This window comes from Calypte anna, chromosome 1 (genome assembly GCF_003957555.1).
Source record: "Calypte anna isolate BGI_N300 chromosome 1, bCalAnn1_v1.p, whole genome shotgun sequence".
Lineage (NCBI taxonomy): Eukaryota > Metazoa > Chordata > Aves > Apodiformes > Trochilidae > Calypte > Calypte anna.
In genome coordinates, this window is record NC_044244.1 from 124,404,044 (window position 1) to 124,428,521 (window position 24,478).

The 24,478-nt window shown below is 37.4% G+C and overlaps 2 protein-coding genes across 7 annotated transcripts in view; one reads left to right on the plus strand and one right to left on the minus strand.

Moving 5' to 3' along the window:
- OFD1 (OFD1 centriole and centriolar satellite protein) overlaps positions 1 to 15,341 on the minus strand; it is a 32,619-nt gene extending 17,278 nt beyond the window's left edge. The window contains exons 1-16 of the mRNA XM_030449666.1: positions 15,205 to 15,341; positions 14,913 to 15,014; positions 13,021 to 13,221; positions 12,117 to 12,185; positions 12,008 to 12,035; positions 11,189 to 11,296; positions 10,321 to 10,457; positions 9,690 to 9,863; positions 8,030 to 8,136; positions 7,054 to 7,173; positions 4,646 to 4,719; positions 3,836 to 3,927; positions 3,510 to 3,699; positions 2,711 to 2,841; positions 2,474 to 2,585; positions 517 to 1,119 (exon numbers count right to left, since the gene is read on the minus strand). Of these exons, the coding sequence (XP_030305526.1) occupies positions 517 to 1,119; positions 2,474 to 2,585; positions 2,711 to 2,841; positions 3,510 to 3,699; positions 3,836 to 3,927; positions 4,646 to 4,719; positions 7,054 to 7,173; positions 8,030 to 8,136; positions 9,690 to 9,863; positions 10,321 to 10,457; positions 11,189 to 11,296; positions 12,008 to 12,035; positions 12,117 to 12,185; positions 13,021 to 13,221; positions 14,913 to 15,008 (2,242 nt within the window). The 5' untranslated portion in view covers positions 15,009 to 15,014; positions 15,205 to 15,341. The remainder of the gene's footprint in view (positions 1 to 516; positions 1,120 to 2,473; positions 2,586 to 2,710; positions 2,842 to 3,509; positions 3,700 to 3,835; positions 3,928 to 4,645; positions 4,720 to 7,053; positions 7,174 to 8,029; positions 8,137 to 9,689; positions 9,864 to 10,320; positions 10,458 to 11,188; positions 11,297 to 12,007; positions 12,036 to 12,116; positions 12,186 to 13,020; positions 13,222 to 14,912; positions 15,015 to 15,204) is intronic.
- Positions 15,326 to 21,030, plus strand: TRAPPC2 (trafficking protein particle complex 2). Of its 6 annotated transcripts, XM_030449784.1 has the most exons (6): positions 15,430 to 15,578; positions 16,028 to 16,137; positions 18,081 to 18,225; positions 18,993 to 19,078; positions 19,724 to 19,839; positions 20,882 to 21,030. In XM_030449784.1, the coding sequence occupies exons 2-5, from the start codon at positions 16,045 to 16,047 to the stop codon at positions 19,820 to 19,822; spliced, it is 423 nt and encodes a 140-aa protein (XP_030305644.1). In that variant the 5' UTR covers positions 15,430 to 15,578; positions 16,028 to 16,044; the 3' UTR covers positions 19,823 to 19,839; positions 20,882 to 21,030. The 6 variants fall into 6 exon arrangements, with proteins under 6 accessions (XP_030305620.1, XP_030305627.1, XP_030305644.1 ...); XM_030449760.1 differs by lacking the exons at positions 15,430 to 15,578; positions 20,882 to 21,030 and adding an exon at positions 15,326 to 15,391 and having other exon boundaries at positions 19,724 to 20,463; XM_030449767.1 differs by lacking the exons at positions 15,430 to 15,578; positions 20,882 to 21,030 and adding an exon at positions 15,348 to 15,401 and having other exon boundaries at positions 19,724 to 20,463.
- The last annotated feature ends 3,448 nt before the right edge of the window (positions 21,031 to 24,478 follow it).

Sequence of the window (24,478 nt, forward strand, 5' to 3'; positions counted from 1 at the left end):
AGAATGGCTAAGGTTGGAAGGGACCTTAAAGATCATATACTTCCAACCCCCCTGTATGGGCAGGGACACCTTGCACTAGACCAGGTTGCTCAAGGCTCCATCCAAATAAATGAAAAGATAGGAATACAGAGGGAAAGTTGTTAAAACTAGGAAATTACAATAAAGTTGAAAAGTAATTATGGTTGAATCACAGAACCATCACAGTTGAAAATGACCTCTAAAATCACAGAGTCCAAATATCAATCCAGACAAAAACTGCCATGCCCACTAGAACATGTCCTGAAGTGCCATGTCTATGTGTTTTTTTAATACCTCCAGGGATGGTGACCCCACCACCTCCTTAGGCAGCCTATTCCAATGTCTAATAGCACTGGAATGAAACTGCATTTTTTTTCCTGTCTTCTCCTGACTCTTGGCAAATAACAAAAATGAGTGGAAAGACTATCACTGCTAAGCCTTCCTCTTCCCATAGCCCAAGAAGAGCCCTAAAACACCACATTAACAGCTGTGACTTACCATCTGAAATTTTCTTGTTCCTGCAATCTCTTTCCAGTTTGGAGATGGGAGTAGAAGAAAGGCGTCTTGAGGAAGATGTTCTTCTGTGTGGTGGGGTTAAGGGGTCTTTCATGTCATCAACTTGCTCAGTTCTTCTGATGTATTCTTCACCTCTTGGGCTGCTCAGGGGGGAATTCTGGGAGCTAGGACCATCCTCTAGAGGTTCATGCTGAGCAGACAAAGGGTGCCCAGTAACAGCACACTGTAGAAGTAAAGGGGACTGCGTAATCCTTGGTGTTCTGCTTGCAGCAGAACCCTGCATGATTCTGTGATGGCAATTCCTGTAGGCTTCCTCCAAATACTCTGCCTCTCTTTCCAGTTCTCTTATCCTAGCCCAGGTTTGTGCAATGTCAGGATCTGGAGAAGCACTGCGTGGCTGTAGCTGGTCCTGATAGCCAACTCTTGGCATGGCATTTACCTTCAGCACATCAGTCATAGCCTGATTCTTCAGGAATGTGCCATCCACATAAACATCATGAGGCACCACTGTGTCACCAGTGAAGTCAAGGACAGAGCGATTGACAAGCGAAGGCTTTGGATTCCGATACACTTCATTTTCCAGAGCTAAATGATAGCAAGAGAAAATGAGTGACAGTGAGAGAGGGACACCCATAATGAAACAGAAACATTAAAACACAGCATTTAAATTCCAGTTTGATCAAAATTAATTTAAATTGGAATTGGCTTAGATTTTAGCAATGTAATAGACTGCTTTAAATGTATTTTTAATGTAGCTGCATAGCTGCAAATTATCACTGACATCAACTTGCTTTATATTAAAATTCTCCTGCATAAAACTACATCAAGTATGCACTCTACAATGTTATTTCTTAAATTATGCTTAAATAAATAAAAAAACCCAGACAACATCACCACTTTGGACCCTGTATATCCAATCATTCTGCTGAAGGTAGGCCACAAGTCTTAGTACTTTCCTTCTACTTAGATCAAAAAAGAAATTTGGAGAAAAAAAACATAGCACATAAACAATGTTGCTTTTTAAAAAAAAAGTACTCCAAAATTGTTGGTAAAATTTAATGTTTTGGGGCTGTCTGCTTCTTGGCTTGCACTTGCATGCTTCAGCAAGCCTGTAAAAACAATCTATAGGGTTTATATAGGGTCTATTGATTTTTCTCAGCATAATTACAACTCTGCTTGTATTCTGCATAAGTGATTCTTCAATGACATCCTTAACTCTGATTCAAAATAAAAAGTCCACGTAGTACCTCTAGTCATTTCACTAAAAAATTTATTTGCTGTTTTAACACTAACAGACTTTCAATTCCACTGGTGCAAAACATACTTCATGTAATGCATAATCATTGCAGAATTTAATCCCAACACCTTTATTTATCATATTTGATAACAGCAATTTGACAGATAGGCATCTTTAGAACTATGTTTCAGCAGACTGAATTGCTTTACACAAGTCCCTCTGTCATTCTAATGCCCATTGGAAGAGCCCGAGTTATTAGCCTTGACAACAACTGTTTAAAAGTTAAATTTAAATCTGTGAACTAGGCAAGACAATTTCAAATCGATTATTCTTATTATGAAAATTAAGGAATCAAAATGCATTAAAACAGAAATTGCCTCCTGAGAAACAGAGATGTTATCACCAAACATTATTTATCTTGAGGAAAACTGGACAATAAAAACGCACGAGTATTCAGGGGGGAATGTTTCCCCTTTCTTCTGTTTGTTCTCTGAATGGAAGAACAGCTGCAATCAGTCTGCTTTTATAAACAGAATTTAAATAGATTTTTATTTTAAACAGATTTTTATTTTAAATTTGAAATCTACTCACTGGTGGTATATTAGTTATATGGAACTTTATTTTTTTTTAAGCTTCTGGAAATTCTTACACTGGTGAGGTTAGTGAATTTCATAAAGTACTACTGTGGTTTAAGATACAAACCTGCCTGTGATTGTTGCACTTGCAGTTTTAGTTCTTCAACCTGCACACTTAACTTCTTAACAGCAGCTTCAGAATTCAACAGTTGGGTCTTTAACTGGGCACAATGCTCAACCTAAAGGAGACAAAAGAAACAAAAAAAGCATAATTGAAAAGACAACCCCTGTAACTACATAGTTAAATGTGAACCAGATGACAGGAAGAGGAAAGGATTCAAATTATCTAGAAAGAAAAATTTACCTCACTTTGTAGCTGCTTTTCCAAAATCTGCCTATGACTTTCAAATTCATCCAGTGCCAGCTTTCTAGAATGTTCCACTCTCTTCAGCTCCATTTGGCAGGCCAGGTGCTCTGCTGATGGCTGAGAGAGTTCTACTCAGAAAGAGAAATATTAGACACTTAGCTGTCAAATAACAAGTGTGCACTTTTCTACATGACAGCCCTTCAAAATGTAAAGCTCATTGTTTTTTAGGAACACAACAAGGCCTTGTTTTTATAAAGTATTTAGGGAATTTTTTTCTTCCATTTAGAAAAAGGACAGACATTTTCATTGGCTCATCACTTAAGAATTAGACCCAGATAGTCCTGGTCTGGAAGAAAAAAAAAAAATCCCTACCTTACATAACTGGGTGTACACCTCTACTCTCCTGAAATCTCAAACACACATTAAAAATCGATGGCACTTTATAACTATAGTTATAAAAGCAGGAAAGCAGTTTAAAACAATAATGTGTTGTCCTTTTATGATTATTAACCATACTGATGCTATGGTTAGAAATACTGCATTTCTTTTTTTCAAAGAGTGCAAAAGATATTCTTCATATTACAGCTACCACTTAATTCAGAATTTCTACTATGGAGACATATTAAAAGAAATAAACCTATTATGTCAAGGACTGTTTTATTTTACACAAACATTAGTTAGGGTTTAGTGCAAACTACTAGTAAACATAAAGACTGTATTGCAACGAAAATGTATTTCTAAAACAATACTTGTAGGAAAATGTCAACAAGAAAATTACTAAATCATTCACACTGACTGTCTCGAAGATGCTGGTCCTCACTGCGAGTTTCATCCAGCTGTTGCCTAAGTAGCTTATTCTGCACTTGGAGCTCCAATTTCTCCTCCTTTAGCAAAGCATAGTCTGATACTTCTTTCAGTTTTTCTGTCAACAACTGGTTCTGTTTATTTACCAAAAGAACCTGGGCCTTCACCGACTCCAGTTCCAGCTGCAGATAAAGAACAGTTTAGAAGATTATGAACTGCTGTGCTACTTCACAATTATTTTTGTTTCAGATTCTTTTTCAATTTAACCTCAAATACACTAATTAGAATACAGCTTCTTCAAATTCATGTTTCAATTACCTCAAGCTCTTTTGTGCGTGATATAGCTTGCTTGAGTTCCTCCTTTTTTGAATTAACAGCCATGGCTTCCTCATGCAAAAGCATAGCTTTCTCTGCAGGGAAGATTACAAATGCTGAATTAAAATTAGTAGAGTGTCACAATAAAAAAAATGTATCAGCAAAACCCAGCGTAAGCACTAAGCCCAATACTGAATTTAATTCAAGACGTAAAAATCACTGTCATACACACTCCTTCCAAATTAATTAAATCACACTGTATGTACACACACATGTTGTGTGTGTATTTATATACATATACACACACACACAACATAGTCCCTTAAAATTTAACAAATTGCATTCATATGCACATGATATATTGTCACTTTCACATGTCCCTAACTTAGGAGTCTAGATATGTTATGTGTCCCAGCACCCTTCCTCAAGATCCAGTTAACCATATTGCTATGCTTAATAAACTTAGAAACTGGCAACCATTCAAGGGTAAGGTACCAAACTGTACTAGAATTCAATAAGAGAATGAATGAGGTAGTAGGACTTTGGAAGGAGATAGGAAACTGAAAAAGCAAAATGCTTTGCAACCTCTGTATGATGCAGCAGCTCACAGTTTCCACTGCATTCTTAACAACAAGGAGTTGCTGCTGTGTCACAGAATACTGCTACATGCTTTCAAAATCTATTTGGATGGCTTTTCTTTCACTTATACCACTGTTGCTAAACACCAGCATGTTTAGTAACAATGTTTTGATACCTGTTAGTACAAGACCTAGAAATAAAGAGATACTTTATTAATCTCAGAGAGATTGTTACCTTTATTTTTTTTCTCATCTTCAGTAACTTTATTTGCTCTGGCTACATATTCTTCTTTTAATTCAAGCTGGTATCTAGGAGTAAAAAGAATTATGTATTCCCAAAGTATGTGTGTGAGCACGTTTTATGTAAATTCCAGTCTTTCCTAGCTAAACTACAGTCAATTACTCATTGACAAAATTAGTTATTACAGAACCACTGAAACAGTTGGCAAGAGACCTCCTAATCACCTCAATTCATCGACCTACTCCAAAAGCAAGACTGCCACCAAATCTAGATCAGGTCAGATGTGGCCTTAGCTAACTCTTGAAAAACTCAAAGGATGTATATTCCACCACCTTCCTGGACCACCTGTGCCAGTAATGCTCTAACCTCCCAGTAATTTATTTTTTCCCCATGTCTAAGCTGATCTTCCCAAGCCATAACTTATGCACCTCACCAGATGAACTTAGAGGTCATGTCTGACAGTCCCAACAATTATCTTGACAGATTTTTACTTGGGGCTACAGTTCCTTTGTTACTTTAATGTACTGGGGAGCCCGAACCTGGCCATGGGATTCCTAGGACAGCCCTCACCAGTACCTGAAGGGGACAGTAACTTCCCTCAGCCTGTCAGTCATGATGCTACAAATGTCACCCATCATGCTATTTGTCTGATTTCCCAGAGTGTGCTGCCAGCTCAGAGTCATCCTGGCATGCACTGTAACTTCCAAGTCCTCTGCAGAAATGTAGCTACTCAGTCAATTCCTTTTCCCCATTCATGCTGCTTAACAGGGATATTCTGCTCCAAGCACAGAACTTTGCAGTTCTCCTTGTTTAAATTCTTAAGACTTATGCTGACACAATCCTCAAGTGTCTCAAAGTCTGCCTGAAATGAAGCTCTGCCACTGGTTATGGAAGCCATTCCCCTGATTTAAGCCTCATGTTCCAAGTTACTGAGGATGCCCTGTGTCAACATCCAGATCATGAATGAAGGTGTTGGATGGTATGGATCCCAGTACTGGTCCCAAGGGTTCTCTGCTCATCATCAGCCAGCAGCTAGACACCAAGAACCACCCTGACACACCACTGCTCACAGCTCAGCAGTCATCCAACTTTACCATCTGATTTTACTGGAATTTACAGGAGTTAAGAAATGGGTATTTTGCATGACTGGGACATAGATATTACTATATCTATCCTCTGACATTTCCTGAAATGGTCCATGCCACTCAGATCCTTCTCCCAATTATGGCATTTAATGTTTACCATAGAAACAAAAAAAATATTAATTTTCTAGCAAGCATCATTATTTCTATAAAATAAAGAGTAGCTCTTTGCTACTTTTCATCAAGGATTCAGTTCAAAAGGACGTGGATTTTATCTTTCTGGGCATTTGTAGTACATCTAAAAAAATAGTTTGTCTGTTGGTAAAATAACCTAAGCAGCAATTAATTCTTAAAATGATTTGCTTCTCTTCATGAACCAAAAGCATTTTACAGGTAATAATTTTAAATAGCTGTTATGGACTAGGTAAAATAAAACATGCAGGTGGGTGAATTAGTTGCATTTCAGTGGTTACTGACAAAGCCCCCAAGTCTACTCAGTTCCAGCTGGGGCATCATTCTTATCAAAAGGTACTCTTCACATCTTTCCACTGTAATTTAAATACAGGCACACTAGCACAAATAATACTTATTGTTCACTGCATTGCAATAAAAAATAACATGTTAGCCTAATTAAAGACCAGCTCATGCCACTGAATACATGAGTAATGACATGCTATGAGCACCTGCCCATGTTGAAGCAGGATATACCGACTGCAATGCCTCACATCCAGTCACTGATGATGTCTGACACTTTCAAAAAGCATTTCTAAGCAAATTCTTTGATGCCATGTTTAAGTAGATGACAGTATAAAAGAATATGATCTATACCAGAGAATTCTTCTCCAAAAATGGGGAAGAGTTAAGATCCAAATTTATCTGTATAATGTGCTAGTATGCCTCTCATCCTTTTTCCAGAAAACCTATAAAATCTTTTTAATGCTAATTCTCCTCCATGCCATGGTCAGTCTCATTCTTATAATTGTGGTCAAAGGAAGACACTAATATTGCTTCATATCCTTTTGTCTAAACATGTAATTTATATCATATCTCTCCCAGATAACAACAAAAAATTAAAACTACAACAATAATATCACCTACAATCAAAAGATAATCACTTGCTATGGTAAGTCTTCTGAATGTGAGAGAACAGTTTGTTTCACTAGCAAAGAGCTAAGCAAAAATGAAACTAATTCAAACTGTTTAAAACAAAAACATTTTCAAAATCCTCACTTTGTTACATTTTTCAAAAGAAAACTTATAGAATTTCTTGTTTTCATAGGCATTAGTATGTGTCCTATTAGAAACAAAAAAAGAATTTACTTTAAGAGTTCTGTCTTGAGCTTCTGGTCATATGTCTCCTCTATGTTCTTCACAGCAACCTCCCGACGTCTCAGAGCATCATCAAGAGCTTTATTTTTCTCTTCTTGAAGTTTCTGAGTGCTGAAATATACATAAGTATACAGACAATGATCAGTTATAAAGCAAAAACTTAAAATAACATTTTGAGACATCAAAAGATAATGTGCTTGCTTGGAACACTGCAGCAATTTAAAATCATGATCAGAATCTATTATTGTAATTCATTAAGAACAACGAGATGTGACAAACCAAATGGCCCTATTGGAAATCGAGTACCTATCAGACATGCAGCTGTCCCAGGTTCATCTCTGCTCAGTTTCCCTCAGAAGAAAGGCTAAAGAGAAGATAGGGCTGAACATGCAATTCTATCAGCACCCCCTGCTGGCTTGTAAAAAACAAAATAAAAAACAACCCAACACCTGGATTCTGCTATAAAAAGCAGATGTCAAAGTAATGACACAAAGTAGTATTGAGAACCTGGCCAAATATGGTTTAATTTATTTTTTTAACCAAAGAAAACTAATCTCACTAAGGACAAGTTTTAAAAACCCATAACAAACCAGGACTAAAGAAGCAAAATATCATCTACATGCCTTTTGAATGTTAGGATTACATACTATGTTATTTGGTTGGTTTTTTGGCTTTTTTTTTATTTTTAATTCAAGCATATCAAAACAAATATCTGGCCCATTGCCTCCAAAATGATGCTGCACTGTTTAGTTTGAATGAGGAGCAGTATAAAAAACCCCAAAACTTCTTTTTCTATTGGGTGTCCCTGCTAATAGAGACAGACTGTACATAATACTGCTCAAAATGCAAAACACAATTCATGGGATATAAAATCTATTTCAACATCACAGAAACAGCAACAGCTTGAAATGTTTTCTACATGAAGGACAACAACATTTAGCATTCTACATGCTCTTCAGCAACTTACATTTCGAATGCCTCAATTCTTTGCTTCAGTTCCACTTCTCTGGTCCTTATGACTTCAATATCTTTCAGCAGACTTTGCCTCTGAGCGTATACTTCCTTTGCTTCTATCTGAATCAAAAAACAATATCTCTAGTTTTATTTCACCCTTTATACAGTATCTACTATTATAATATTCAAAGTTTCAAGGATCTGCTTCAGTAATTGGTATTACTCCAATAAACATTATTTATACAATTATAATTTATAATAATATCAAGAAATTATTATTATTTTTATTATTATTCCCATTTTACTCTGTGTAAAAATGTTTCAGACAGAGTCACTATTGGCTACCTGTTAACCCTTCTCTTTCAAATGGCTTGTTTTTAAAAACTCACAGCCTACACCTATTCAAATAACTGATTTTTTTTAATATACAGTAGTTTTGCAGGGTTGTCATAAAATTGTCATGGTGCTTGTACCTTCAAGTACAACCCATGCACTTGAAGGTGCTGAAGATTTTGCTGCTGTTCCTAGTGCAAAAATTAGGTTATCAAGCCGTATTTCCTGTGCATAAAGTTATCTTAGTAAAGGGTTAAATTACCTTCTCCTTCAATACAAATATATTTCAGCTCAGTAGAGCTGCTGGTCTCTGTTAAGAGAGGCCCCAGGTAAATGAAGCATATACTTTTTAGTAAGTTCAGAAGCTCATGAGCAACAAAATATCCATGCATAGACTGTGACAGGTATGCTGGTCTCATTCTTTTTTTTTTTTTTAATTACTTAATTTCCTGCCCACAAAAGAAAACTGGTAGCATAAAATAGATGGTTTTATTGTAAGATTCTAAGGACATAACCATTAAATAATTAAATAAACAATTGCAAACAAACAAACAAAAAGACCAAACCAAAAAACCGTACCACAGCACAGAAGAAAGGTGGACAGCATTTATGGCTGACTAAAATATTTGAACAGGAAAGTCTACTGCAGAGAGCAGGGAGATGGCTAGGCAAAGAGGCAACAGAACAGCAAGTAATCTCTTCTTCCAAAAACTTAAAGGTAACAGAGCCTGGGAGAAGCAATTTAGAACTACATACAAATAACATTTTGCTGCAGTAACAGTTACTACTATTCCAAAACACTAAGAGTTAACAGCCTGAAAGAGTAATTCATTACCACAAAAAGTTTTCAAAGAAACAAAGTAAGATGTAAGCTACAGTAAAGACAGAGGTTATTAATAATATTCAACTTAAAGATACACCATACCATACAGCTATATATTCCATTTAGTTTAGAGTCCTTAGCAATTCAAAGAATTTAAACTGTAACTAAAAACTAGGTTCTGGAAACAGAAAAGTGAAAGTCATATCCACATTCTGTTAAAAAACTCTTGGTGATGTGAATTCAGCCAAGTCATCAAAACAGGTGAAGAAATATTTGTCACATTTAAATTCTTCAGTCCTAGCCTACAGAACAGTTCCTTTTCTAGCCAGCTCTATTTAAATATTTACTCATACTAATTTTTGTTGTTGCTAAACATGTTCCCCTAATCATGAGAACAAAAATAAATTCAATGTTTACTGTAATAAGCCAAGTAAGATCTGAAGAAAAGAAAGAAAAGTTTCATCAACTCACTGAAAAATTTTCTACTATATGAAGAAAAAAATACTTAGAACTTTACCTCTTGTTGTTTTTGAAGCCTCTCAATAGCATTCTTTTCACGAGAAATCAAGGCTTCAGCCTTTGCTTGATGTGTCCTCTCCAACTCATGACGTAGCTCAGAGATTTCCTTCTGGGTCTGCATTTTCCCCTCCATTTTAATCTTTGCTATTTCAACTTCTTTAAAATGTTCCAGCTTATTCATAAAGGGAGAAGAGAGGATTAAGTAGAGCCACCTTGAAATCAATAAAGACAATGCCTTCTCAGAGAACTCTAAATTTCACTCCAAAACTCCTTTCGGGAAATAAAATTTGAGTTTGATGAAATTAAACTACTGTGATAAAAGTATCTTGGCAGCACACGATATTTGCATATCTCACATAGTTTCCATATGTTTACATCTTACACAAAACTAATAGCTTTAGATACAAAAGAGCAAAACAGAAGCTGATGAAGAAAAACACACATATTTAACAGAAAGAGAACTGTAAAATTAACATATACTATAGCATCAAATTAACAACTGATGCTAGATTAACAGCCTTTTGTGTTTGACATAACTCTAACTTCAATTTACTTTCAGTATTAAGTTTGCAATGTAAAAAGTCAAAATTGATAAATGCGTCCCTCAGATTCCATGACCAGAGTTATACCTTTTGACACATTTCTGCTTGAAGCTGCTTCTCAATTTCTTTTCTATATTCATGAAGTTTTAGTCTTAAAGATTCATGTTTCTGATGCTGGGGATAAGAGTCTGCAAACTGTTCATCAATCAGCTGAAGCTTCTCAGCTATAAAAAAAGCAACATATCCATCATATTTTTAAAAGTCACCTCAGTTATCCTACCAGAGTTCCTGCAGGAACCCATCTCCATAGGAAGTTAGTTTACCTAAATGAGATACTTGGTTTACCTAAGTATCACTGTCATAGACTGACCTGTGTGATACAAAAGCAGAGGCAGCGCAGAGATGCCATGAATCAGCTTTATGAGAGACAACTTGTACCTAAGAGGAGGCACATAGCTGTTTAAGCACTATTTGTGGTATCACACAGTCATTCATCCTCTTTTTAATGAATGGACAAGGATTTTCTTTTGCATGCAGCTTTCAAGGTTTTCTGTATCAATAACAGCATGCCTATTAAATACAACAACTCCCAACCTATGCCTGTCACTGAAATATTATTGTCAAAAGAAAAGCAAGGCACTCTTTTACACTTACGTTTTTCAGAACATAACATTTACAGTCCATCTAAGATGTTAAAACTCTTAGCTAAATGCCTCAGAAAACATGTGATTGGTTAAAATAATATTAATAATAATAATAATAGTAACAGGACCCTTGCCTTATTATAAGAAAGGTTAGAAAATCAATATACGAGCAATACGTATAAAATTTACTTATTACTTTAGGTTGCATTTGAGTAAGTGATGTATTAATACCAGCCATACAATTTAGAAATCCATAGCACTTAGCAATATGAAAATATTTGGGGAGACTTGCTTGCAGAGATAGCACTTACCAAGAGATTCTCTGTAAGGAGGCACTGAGTTTGTCTGAGTTTCTATGTCATGAGTTTCCTTACTTAAATGATGTTCTGTAAGTCCGATTAAAATCCGCATAAGAAAACCTATCAAGATCCAATGCATTAGTTAGTTCCGAGCTCATACCAAATTTTTGAGCCTGTAAATTACTGAACACTATCACTTACAAAAAAACCCTGCTCACTTTATGGAAAGAGCCAAGTTTTTAAGTCATAAGCAGTGCTAATAAACTCTTAAGGTTTTTATTATAAGCATATTCCAGTCTCATTCTGCACAAGCTGCCCTTGTGAAACTTTTGAGAGTGCATCTCATTACTACTCCAAATATGAAGTCATCAGGCAACAGGGGTTTCTGAAGATCAAGCTACTTTAGCCTGTTTAATAGTATTATGTTTAATCATGCAGACATAAGAATTGTTATATAAAACAATGGAAAGTCAGTTTAATCTTTAACTAGTTTTTTAAGTACATTATGAAAGCTTATGCAGTCAGTAATAAACACAAAACAAAATCTGATCTTGCCAAATTAGCATGAAAAGATTAAAGAGCATATTTATACTCAATTACCTTTTTTTCATATTTCTGAGTTTTAAGTTAGTTATTTTGTAGGTGAATGTTAACACAACTCATGCACAAAGAGGAGTTGGATAACCCTGAAATACAATATTTATCATTCTAACATACTCCATGTTGAGTCCATATTATTCTATACCAACGAATACTAGAAATTTTTGAATTTCTATTGCTTGCATCTTAATAAAACCAAAACTGTCTGTATTATGTATAAACATCTTGTACCTTTATTGTCCTTCTGAGTTCCAGAAGTCTGTAAGAAATAAAAAAATGTCTTAGTCTGTTTCATCACAACAGTAATCTGAGCTTATTTTCAAAATCCAAATAACTTTACCAGTGATTTGTAAACACTAGAGTTTGGATTGATCCTCATTAATTGAAGAAGATCTTGCAGAGTCCACAGCTTTGGGGGAAGAAAAAGGTGAGTTAGAAAAGGTTAGCTCATTTAATATTCAAATAGGTAACAGGCACTATTTTACAGTTGTAAACTGTTTTTTATTATCTATTTATTACATTGTAAAACCATTTTCAAAGGCTTGCTGTTCTAGTCCTACATTTGCTCCACAGGAGCTATACTACCAAAGAAATACGTCAGCCAGCATTTAATTCCATGTTGAACTGAAGCTATGAAAAGAACTTGGTTTTTCTCCTCCCCACCCTGGATTCTCTTGCTATGTTCCTTGCCTCTTTTCTTGATTTATCATACAAATCAGACAAGCTCACTAACCCAATTTATGATTACCTACTCACCACATCATAACATTAATTTTCAGTTAGAAACAACCTCACCCCACCACACACTCACAGAGGAGAAACAAAGAGGGGGCAAGGACTGACCTTTTCAGCAACAGCTTATTATTATAACAGTTTAAACTGACTACAAACCACAATTTCAGGCAACTGAAGAGCCTAACAGGAGGCTAGCTTTAACTGGGATCAGTCCCCTGAGTGCTCTACCACACAGCTTCCTGGGCCAGATGGTCACACATCTGGTGCAGGTGAAACAAGTGTGAGCTTAAACTAGGGCTTTCCAGAACAGTGTCATTAGCTTATTGCCAATTTACAGTATTCATTAAAATGGTCCTGAATAACGAATCTTTTATAGAGAAGAAAGGAAGCTGCACTTGGGCTTTTATTTCACCTTCAGAAAAGGGGATTTTTTTCAGTTCTGTTGGAATATGAAAACCCCAGAAGGCAAAGCTCCTAGAAGTCTTAAAATGGTAAATTACCCAATTTACCTTCTTTTTCTCTAGTCCACTTTCTGGAAAGAAAACAGAAAGTGAATACTCATAGCCACATCTCTCTAGATGATCTGCCACCAAACTGTTGGAAGCTGTTATCAAAAGTGTACTTTCTTCACTTGGAACTGCCTGGGGCTGAAGTTCTCCATTCAAAATTGGGTGCATCAGATCATGGATTAGCTGGTTTCTGAGCTGTGTCTGATTAAAAAAAAAACAAAAAAACCCATATTCTCAGTTTACATGTTATTGAATTAGAATTTTTGCTTTTCAAAATTCACAGGAAGTCTCATTTTATTTGGGATGAATACTTATCAAACTGAACAAAGCCAAATAATCAGACTGGCCTGAACAGAACAAATCAGAACAACTGAGATGAGCAGCCTCTTATACATTTCATTACAAAGTGCTGGGCTACACTTCTATCCCTAGGTACGGGAGAGGAAGGCAGAAATCAGAGGAAGACAGAAATTATTTATTTCATGTTGGCCATTCACCATACCTGTAGCTCTACCTATTGCCAGCAGGGGCAGTGAGATAAAACCAGGAGAAAGTTGAGAGTATTCTCATTAGGAGATGTAATCCATAGGAAATCCAAAAGAAACTCAGGTGTATTAATTCTTTATCTCAGAAAAGCTACAAAATCTTTAATATTATGTTTATTCTTCTAGATAGGGAAAATCAAGCAGGAAAAATGCCTTAAATAGCATGCTACCTAACAGGTCAAACAAGACAAGAAACACTTCAAGCATTGCAAGTTTGGTACAGAAGTCACCAAGGGAGAAACAAGTTGTCCTGAAGAGAGACTTTCTGGCCATGAAATTAGCAATGATTTTTTTTAAAATATCGACCTTGTGTTTATTTTTATTTTTTTTAACTTCAATGAATTTGACATAAAAAGAGGGAGCTAAAAAAATTTGCTGGTGAGACAGACATGTATAGAAGTATAGAAAGATCAAAGCATCATAAAAAAATGCAGTCAGATTATGTTTAAAGACTAGCAAAATTGAAACTGCGTGAAATACAACATTTCACCATTTAAGGCCAGATATAAATTTCTGCTATAACACAATGGAATTATTTTTTAGAAGAAGTAAGATGTGGATGTGTCAATGAATGACCAGCACTACAGGTGTAACATCTCTCAAAAAGAGATACAGGCTGCCTCTTACAGACTTTCCACAAAAGAAGAGGAATTAGTACCATCACAAACTTTGCCTGAAAGTTGCTCTCAATGATCGTGATCTACTTCCTTTAATAAAGGGGGAGACTTTTAAGTGGTGCAGAAGACTACATAGGTAAAAAGGAAGTAACTACTTCACCGAGGCTTGCTTAGCATCGTGGAACAGAAGGCTGGAGAAAAGGTATTGCTACTGCCCGTAAATCCTCAAGAGGACAAAGAGCTACTTAAGCTGAAGGGTACTTCCAGCCCAAGACAAAAATACCAGAGCAACCATAAAGAAACACAGGCTACAAATCAGAACAATGTTTTACTCCTGAATGAGCAGACAGGGAGAAAACAGCTTGAAGAGTTTTTTGGTATTCTTTTGTTTTAATAACAGAATTAGAATATCTGAGGAGGATAATTCATATGATGTGCTTACTTATAGAGGGTAATAAACACTCCGGACCCTTCCAATCCTCGACTCCCCTTTATTCCTCTCTTCCCTGCTTGAATTTTTCCTCAAGTATGGAAAGTTTCTAAAGCTCGATATAGACCTACAAGCTTCCTGAAAAGGGGCTCCTGAGACTAAGCCACAATGAAAAAAGGAAGAACCTCCGATAAAAATAATATTTTGGGGGAAGGTTGGGAAACACATTCATTCGACACGACTTTCACTGCTTTCAGTGCTAAGTAGTACGGCGGGATTACAGGTGAAAATAAAGCACACCTTCAGGGTGTCCAGTACCCCTCGGTTCTTAAAAGTCTGATAGAGCCGTTTCCGCAGTTCATCCTGGGACAGCGTCTCCCTTTCAACCGAAGCCATCTTGCCCTATACTAGGAGAATAAAAACAAACAAACAAACAAAAAGGAATATTTAAAAAGACATTATTGACTCCCAGCTCCATCCCCGGCGAGCGAGACAGCGAACACTCAAGCGGCCGCAGCCTCCCCTTCAGCCAGGCGCAGGCCTCCCCCCTACCCGCAGAGTGGGTGGGTGGGCGCCAGCCCGCAGCCCGCACCTCAGCGCCCGGTTGTTGGCTGAGCAGCGGCGGACGCTCCCCGCAGCCGTCAGCCCCAGGCCCTGCGCCTTGTGCCGGGAGCGGCGGACGCCATTCGGCCACCGCCAGGGAGTGACGGGGGGGCCGGATGCCGGGGCGGGCGGAGGGCAGCGCTTCCGGGCGGCCGTTGGGGCGCTGGCGTCGCAAGGTAAGCGCAGGTCCGTGTGGGCACAGGTTCTCCCCCTCCTTCTCCTTCCCCCCTTATCCCCCCTTCACGCCCGCCTGTTCCCCGGGCAGCTCCCCGCGGCGTCCCGCCCTTCCCCTGGAGACGGGAGTGCACAGCGGAGCCGCGGATAACCCGCCTGGGCCTGGGCGGAGGGGTTCGCTCCCTCCGGGTAATTAGAGAGGTTTGGGACGGCCCCAGGCCCGCCGTGTGCGAGGGTGCCGGCCGTCTGCCAGCCTTGCCCGTTTTAGGGTCTATCTGTTGGGCCCCCGGGGAGAGGCAGGTGAGGGGATTCTTCAGAGATGGGGACAGCATGATACTTCAGGGGTTGTTGCCGTTTGGGTCACCGGGAGGGTTTTCAGGGGTTAAGTGAAATCATCAGTCAGTTGAAGAGTAAGAGTGTTTAGGTAATAGTACCTAGGGTAGGTTACAGGAGATGTTCCACTTCCTAAGGATATTTCCCCCTCATTTTGCTATAAGTGTGGTTACCAAAGAGTGTGTTTGGCTCTCTTTAGCCTGCGGTAAATACGAGTAGTAAGCTCGTTTTAGGAGTGCTTTCACACGGGTTAAGAGTTTGTATATAGACTTGTCAGTAAAATCTGTCTCTCTTTTTTTTATAAGGAACAGCATATTGAAGTATGTCTGGAAGTTTCTACTTTGTGATAGTTGGTCATCATGATAATCCCATATTTGAAATGGAATTTCTGCCTCCTGGAAAAGTAGAGTCCAAGGTGTGGTTTTTTTCCCCAGTGATACCCCTATGATGTAATTGTGGTGCATTTTCTTTGGTAATTTTACAGTGCATTAGAAGTATGACCAGCCTGTTGTTAAAAGTGTTGTGAGTGTCCACTGTATTTTTTTACAGAAGGTTTGTTACAGGGAGTAGAATTCTGGAGTTCTTGTCTCATACTGTTTTGCCAGATCCTACTAGTTCTTCTTAAAACATGGTTTTCTTAAAATTTGGATGCTTTATGGTGAAGAGTCTTGCTCTTAGTGTGTAGAGCTTTTATAATAATTGTTCACTATCTAATGCTGTTTACTGTTATTTTTGATTTTAAGAGATCCGTATACAGTAATACGGTAGCATAAGAAGTATAAATTTGAAAGCCCTAGTTAGTCCTTTATCTTTTATGCTATAAAGAAATATTTAAAAATAATATTCAATAGTCATGCTTGCTTTTAAGTAAAAATCATTTTAAACTTATATAGATAAATATGGGCTTCAGAATGTGTGAATTGTAAGACTGCTCAGTAAGTAGTGTTTTCAGTGGAAAAAGAATGTCTCTACCCATTGTGCTATTACATCAAATGGAAAAACAGACTTCAGAATAGAAGTGTGTGGATCTGTGAGTCCATCCAAACTGGAAATATACTCAGTCATTGATTTGAGGAGCATGATGTCATCTGTATTTTGAACTAGTGTCTCCCCCAAAAAATCATAAATAAAACTAGTCAGACTAGACGTGATGAGTGTGAGGATGTGTCAGATAGTGGGAAAGTTAATTTTCTACATTCTTCTAATGGAATTAACTTAGCTTGGGTAAGCTTCTTGTCTGTCGAGAGATTGAAATATTAAATTTTCTAAGAATCTAAACTTCATGTGCACTGAAGGAGAACTAGTAGGCATTGATGTATTTTGGGAACTATTGCTTCTGTTTCCAAGACATACCCTTTAAGAGTGAATTCAGTGCAGATGCACAGCTGCCTAAGGTTATTTGCATAACATGCAGTAAATCAGCACAAGCTTTTGCACTTTCAGCTCTGCTTCTTATTTGTTATGGTGTAATGGAACTTGCAAAGCTGTTAACACCCTGAGTCAAATCTGATTAGGTGCAAAAAACATAGTGCACTGAGAGGTGTGAGAGTGGCATTAATAGCATCCCTATATTTTGAGAAACACTGCAAGACTACTTCTGTTGCCAGTTTAACAAAAGCATACAGTATGGTTTAGTCCCATGTTTCTGCCCTTCAGTATTCCAGTTAATGTACAAGCCACAGAGCTTTTGTAATGTTAGGGCCAAACACAGTGATCACTCTTTGAAGGCCATTTGTGTTTATTGTAGGAAGAGGTGCAATTTACATCTGCAAGCATCTATTTAATACCAGTTGCAGGATGTTTTTCTGAACTAGGCACTCATGAAAAAGAAACTGCCCCAAAACAATAAAAATTCCTGCGTTTCTAGGCAAATAACTTGAAAACACAGAATTTAAAGTGATGTAATCAGTGTTATCTCTCCTGTGACTTTGACACACTGTAGCCTGTCGTTCAATTTCTGCCAGATTTGACAAAGAAAAAGCTAAGCTGCTGTAAATTTTGCAAAAATGGGTGACTGGGAAGCGGAGAAAAAGATTTCATCAGGGCCACAAAAGAGCTTAGACTTTAATTCATTCCTGAGCTATACATAGAGGCTTTATTAAACCTGCTGCTTTCAGGACTGTATTTGTGATGACCTTTTTATTACAACCCGTTTTCTTCCTTGAAAGCAAGTATTGTGACAATATATACTAGTTTCATTTAATTACAGGATGCTACATGTGGCAGAAACAAAGGTTGTATATAACTTTACATGGACATAAATTGAGCACTAGTTATTTAGGAATTTGAGCAAATAACTTTTTGTATTTCATTCCTTTCACTGAATTACTAATCTTCTGTCTTCTGGAAATAAATTAGGATGATCATCGCCATCTCAACCAGTTCATTGCCCATGCGGCTCTTGACCTGGTAGATGAGAACATGTGGCTTTCTAACAACATGTATCTGAAGACTGTGGACAAGTTTAACGAATGGTTTGTTTCTGCTTTTGTCACAGCTGGACATATCCTTCGCTCTTTTCTTTCCTTATATTTATATACAAAAATCTTTTTGCCAGAAAGGAAAAAGTCAGATGAAATAAGTGTGGAATAGATTTCTCTTGCTATTCACCACTGTTATTGGTAGAGAGAACCACCAAGATAAAGAAAGTTGGGGGGCACGGCTGTTGAGAAGTGGGACCAATTGGAAAGATGGATTTTTCCTTCTGGAGGATCTGGAATAGGCTAGTGAAGTGTGGAGCTCACATGGCTCAAGGATTGAGAGGGGAATAAAAAAAGAGGGTCTGAGCAAGCTCATGTGATTCTGTGTTACCATCCCTTTGATTTAGCTAGAGAGAAGAAGCACGCATAAACATGCTTGGTGTCTGCCTCACCCATCTTGAAAATGTGTTGTCAAGGCTTGATCTTATGATGTACATATAGTCCTAGAAGTGTTTGAAACATTTGTTATACATAGGAGGTGAGTTTGAATGTCTTTTAAGCTTCACAGGTATATGACAAAGGTGCTAAGAGCATTGTCCAAATTCAGAATTGTTTAGCTTTAAAAATAATACCCTTGAAGAGAGGAAATTAGTTTTATTTTCAGATAGGGGAATTTTAAAATATGAAGGTAATGCTTCCTGAATTTCACTGCTCCATTTACTTATTTTAATGCTTCCTCCTATAGTCACGGCTTTTTTATGCTAAACATCTTAAGCATATGCAAGATCAGGTTTAAGTGCTTATATGTCTCTCTTCTTCTTAAAAGTTACATTTTCCTTAATTGCTTTACATATGAGATTTATAATGCTTCATGATGTAAGGCAAGAAGATGGAATTAAGAACTTCTTTAATGATGTATATGACTTGTATATAAAGGTAAGAACCCACTTCTTACGGTCTCACCGCAGTACTTTTAGGTGTGTTCTGCTGTACATCCTCAGGTATGCCTGTGTCAGCATGTTTTCTTGTGTAAAAGGAGAAGCACTCTGGCTGTCCACATTAGCCAGAGTTGACAGCATGTGACATAAAGGCTGTGTTTTCCATTAACAGAATAGATTTTGATAAATTATCATATAAACAGTGGTGTTTCAGAATTTATTTTCATTTTAGACAGTGATTTTGGGCAGCACTGTGACATTAATGGCGATAATGAAAGCAGAGAACTGTTCTGCAGTAGCTTGGTCAAAGTGCTTTGCTCTCAGAGCCAGCAAGCCAAGTTCTCACAGCCTGGTGATCCTACCACTGACTAGGAGGTGGTCATCTCAGCCTCCCACGAGAACTCAAATGGTGCTGAATTCCAAAACAGAAATATCCACCCAGCATCCTGATGGATTAGTTCTGAGGAGCTGGTGCTGAGGGGTGGCAGTGTGCATAGATGAGAAGAATGCAAGGCCTTGAAAAGAAAGTGACTGTTGAGGAGCTTAAGTGGCACTAAGTAAGCTGAAAGATAATAGTAATCTGAAGTAATATTTTTTAGTACTGGAGATTGTGTTTATTGATGAGTTTTTATTTTCTCTTCAGTTTGCAATGAATCCATTTTATGAACTCAATTCTCCTATTCGATCCAGTGCCTTTGAAAGGAAAGTACAGTTCCTTGGAAAGAAACACCTTTTGAGCTGAATAAATAACTTTCCTGAGTGAGTGTTTTTTCCCTACTCTCCTAATTATTAGTACTGTAGTTCGTCTGGTTAGTTCTCTGCACGTTTGATATTCATCTTTCTGAAGATTGAGAAATTGGATGCTGAAGAAGTTTTTTGTGGCTTTTTTCTGATACGAATAATAACAACTAAGCGTCTCTGGTTAAAATGTGTATCAGTAACTTTCCTTTTATGTGTTATGAAAAGCAAGTTCAAAAATGTCAGGGCTGAACAAGTACTAACTGAAATATGGATGTCAATGGGTATGCAAAATACAAGCTGCATGTACAGGGTGGGAGGAAATCAGATCTAAACACAAAAGACATCTCCAGTCATGTGATTAAATATGAGCAAAAGGGGACTCTTGACTGTTCAGACTAAATAGCTAATTGTGTTATAAAGCTTTCTATTGATAGTCCTTTGCTAGGCAATTAATGCTGTAGACTAACCAGGCTAACTTGACACTTGGTGGTATTAAATCAGGTCTATATTAATATTGTAATGTGTAGTATATGTATTATGAAGTGCTAAATAAAAAGGAAAGAGGCTGTATCAGCAAAGCTTTGTCTTTAGTATTTCAGGAGGTTTCGAGAAAAAGAACCCTTACTTTTAAAACTTACATTTGCAAATAAACTAGATGTTCAGTGCAATACAGGTTTATCTGCAGTGCTACATCAATGAATTAATAAAGCAGATCAGAACAGCTGTGTCTTGTCCCAACTTTAATTCTAATTAACTCATGAAAAAAATCTAAACTAAATTTACATGTTTAAACCAATTTTTTCCTTTCTGCAAATGCAGAATTTTTCTTTTTCAAAATACATTTAGACTAGGACCTTTGAACCATGAAACTGTTAGTTGAGGTTACAGAAAGGCATTATTTGTTCTGGCTGGCTTTTATTCTGTGGTGAAATGAGGTTAGGGACCCTTTCACAAAACTTACACTCCAAAAATAGTTTTTTTTAACAGGTCACTTGGCAGACATATACCTAGCATTTCATGTGGTTTCACCATGTTTTAAGTAGTCAGTTTTCTTTTGCAGCAAATCTGTATAAGCTATCTTCTTAGACTTCTAATTTCTAAAGGAAGTGGCATGCTGTTCTAGGAAGTACATTTTGCAGAGTCTGGATAATTAAAGGGACCACCAATGTATGTGCTTTAAATGTAGTCAGTCACTGTTTCTTTGTAATTTACACTTACTGCTGAACTATCACTGTAAAATATTCCATGAGAAAAAGAACACCTTAAATAAAATGTGAAAAGATGCTGCATGGATGCCTGTTGAGTATACTTGAAATGATTTAGAAGAAAACTAGATAATCACAGTAAGGCTATGTTTATTGGCAGGGTGGCACATGAAGATGGGGAGACTTGTCTTTGCTGTGTTACTTCATAAAAGTGTCATTGTCCAGCATTTTGATGTCATGCAATTGTATGTAAATCAGCTGAGGGTTCTGGGTTGGTTATTTTTTGTTTTATACCTGAAAGCAACAGAAACACACTTCAGGTAAAGCATTCCCATTCACATGATAAAGAGCCATTACATTGTCACCCTTATGCTGTTTTTTGCCTCCTCCCCAGTAGCACTATGGTTGGAAAAATGCTAACGGTTTAGATTCACCGAGGAAATACTTATATTAAATAATCATACATGTGGCAGAATGAAAAGTTTTGGCAAAGATAAAAAATGAGTGCTAAGATAAAAAATGAGTGCTTCCACTTTTAGAAACTGTGGGATTATTATAATTTTATTCTTTTCTGACAGCACACGAAGTTACGTAATATGAAAGCATTTTGTCTCTTGCCTGATCTCCACGGGCAGTGAGCCAAATGGTGCCTGTTCTTATGCCCCTCATGTGTTTTTCCCCTTCTTTTTCTGAATAGAGGAACTGTAACTGGAAATGCAGTCCCATAGGTCCATCTAGGCTTTATGAAAGCAGACTGACTGCTACAGGCCGCAGGCAAGGTAGCATTATGTGCTAACTCATTAAATTAACCAGTACACTCTACAGTGAGGAATGCTGTCTCATGACAGAACTCTGTAGGATGTCAGCTAGGTAGCTGCGATCTCCCAGTGTATGGAAGAACACTTGGTTATGCTTTGGTTTGTGACTTTTTACTTACACTCAGTTGAAAGACTGCTGTATGGAGTGACATGTGAAAGTTACCTTGTGATCAGCTACAGTCACAAGCCTGCTCTTGGGCTGAAAGATGCAGGTCAAGCATGCCTCAGACAACAAGCATTTCCAGCAATACAAGGGCCAATGGAAAAAGCTGAAGAGAGGTTTCCTTTGCAAGTATTATGTTCCTATCTAACCCCAGAGGCTCGGGAATAAGGATTCAAATGAAGTCCATTGCAGTTTTAGAAGCAGGAGTTGTAACATGAGCTGTTAGCTGCATCCTAGCTATAGTTGTTTCTGCCCCAGCCCCTTTTGCTATCTGTCCTAATATGCAAAGCTTTCATCAATCCCACCAGTTTTCCATGAAAGTATTTGTGCTCATTTTAAAGGACATCAGGAACTGCACATGTATCACAAAGCATGCTCTGTCACTCTAAAGAAATCTAAATACTGCTACAAGGATCTTGAGGTATGTTAGTACTTGAAATACCAAGTCAGTTGAAACATAAGCCAGAAGTGCTTATCTCTATAGTGGATGATAGATACCAAGTTTTCACAAAGGGCAAAAAACGCCTGTTTGTAACTAAGCATTATGAAGATTTTTTTTTTTGTTAACCTGTCATCTACATCTGCTTTTCAGAGGACTTGAGCTTCTTTCCAGTACTTGACAGTCCCCCTCAACATAATTCCTGTACTACCTTATGACTGCATATAAACCACCCTTTTGTCTTCACTAGCTACTTTTTTGATTAATGTACAGTCATGGTACAGCAGCTCCCAGGGAATAAAGTTTTATTCAACCTGCTTCTCAGAGGGAGGCTTGGTAACAATGGTGTTACATGGTAAGACAACAGATGGGAATACACAAGACGACTTTTAGGCACAAGAAAAGACCACAGTGGTTCTCATCCTTAACTGTTTCTTTTAGCATTCTTACTTGAATGGTATCTTTGGTACTCACAGAAATCACAGTAACTTCATCTCCTGTTGTTTCAACCTTTTGCTAAAATGAATGTTAAAGGAAGCTCGAAGCAGGCAGTAGTGTTTTGCAACAAGTTCACATCACTAGATTAGTAGAACTCAACAGAAGCAATCTTATTTTTTGAAGTTTTTTGCTCTCTCATCCTAAGAGAAATTTATCCAAGATTTTCTCCATTTCTACTCAGTGAGCGAAAAGATCTGTGAATACAACAAGTAGCATCTTAGCCTGTGTTTAACTGCTACGTGACTGACACTTAAAACACTTCTGTTGCCATACCTGCAGGGTGGCAAGAATGAATTAGACTTAGAAAGATGTCACTTTTAAGCAGGAGCAGCAGATCAGTGGAGTAAAGGTATCCTGGAGAGGTTCAAGCAAGAATACAGTGCATGCAGAAAACCGTACCGAGAGCAACAAGAAGGGTTTCTTTTGCAAGCTTTACTTCCAAGTAATTACACCTGGTACAGAGTAAACAGGTAAGGAGAAAACTCTTGCTGTTAACATACTCTCAAAAATGGCTTGTCTATTGGAACGTTGCTGTACAGAAAGCAGTCTGTATACTGGTGAGTAACATGGCCTGTTCTATAGGCCTCAGACTTCCTTTAGAAGTCCACAGTGGGTGTATGTGCATGCCTGTCAGCAGTCACATTATGCCCTGAAGCAACTGTGCCCAATCAAGTTTGCCGTTTTTAAGACAGTGGATATGCTGAGCATCAACTTTCAACAGCTTCTCATACAAGAATTGTCCCATCAAACTGCAACAGAGCACTTCCAGTACACCACCTGTGCTTTCACCTGCATTACTGCAGAAATACTGGCCATTAAATACAGAATTTGCTTCTGTTAATCGTCATGTAATGAATACAGTAATATAAAAGACATTGCCTTAAATGTGTAAAGTACATATCCCAGAAGAGCAAATTAAATAAGGAGCAAATCCTCAGCTCAAACAATAGCTGTAGGTATTTACTTGCTTTAGGGCTGAAAGCTGTCACCATCTACTGTAAGTCAGAGGCTTCCTGAGTTCTCTACATATTGCCAATCCTTAAGTTTCACAGTGCAGAGATTACTGGCAAACACATTCATAGCTCAGGTTAACAGGAACAAGAGGTTTGGAATTTTAAGGCTATATACTAGAAGTTCTCTTAGAAATTTTTCATAATTTGGATCCCTTCAAGTGCTATTAAAGCTGACTGAATAAAGCGTAATTTTTTCACATCTAAAAATAGTTACACTTCAGTGACTCTGATTACCTTACTGAACAGAAACATGATAGAATGGGACTTAAGGCAATGACTTGTATTAACTTAAAAATTCATCCCTGTTTTGCATTAAAATAAATTTTTTTTGCTGGAAAAATTAGTACAGCATTAGAATAGTAAATGAAAGGAAAATGGACATTAAATAAGTAGGAAATTTATTCCTACTTAAAAACCTACACAAATTATAGAAACATTAGAGAATCAGAAGACCTGAAGGTAATTTATATTAATTTATAATAAACACATTAGAGATAAAGTACCACTGAAAGCAAAAGGAA

What these genes read in the sequence shown, in the direction of transcription:
- TRAPPC2 (XM_030449760.1), top strand. Translation starts at nt 16,045, where the DNA reads ATGTCTGGAAGTTTCTACTTTGTGATAGTTGGTCATCATGATAATCCC. An exon ending in CTGGAAAAGTAGAGTCCAAG is followed by an intron (nt 16,138 to 18,080) that starts GTGTGGTTTTTT and finishes GAAATAAATTAG; the next exon opens with GATGATCATCGCCATCTCAA. An exon ending in TATATGACTTGTATATAAAG is followed by an intron (nt 19,079 to 19,723) that starts GTAAGAACCCAC and finishes TTTTCTCTTCAG; the next exon opens with TTTGCAATGAATCCATTTTA.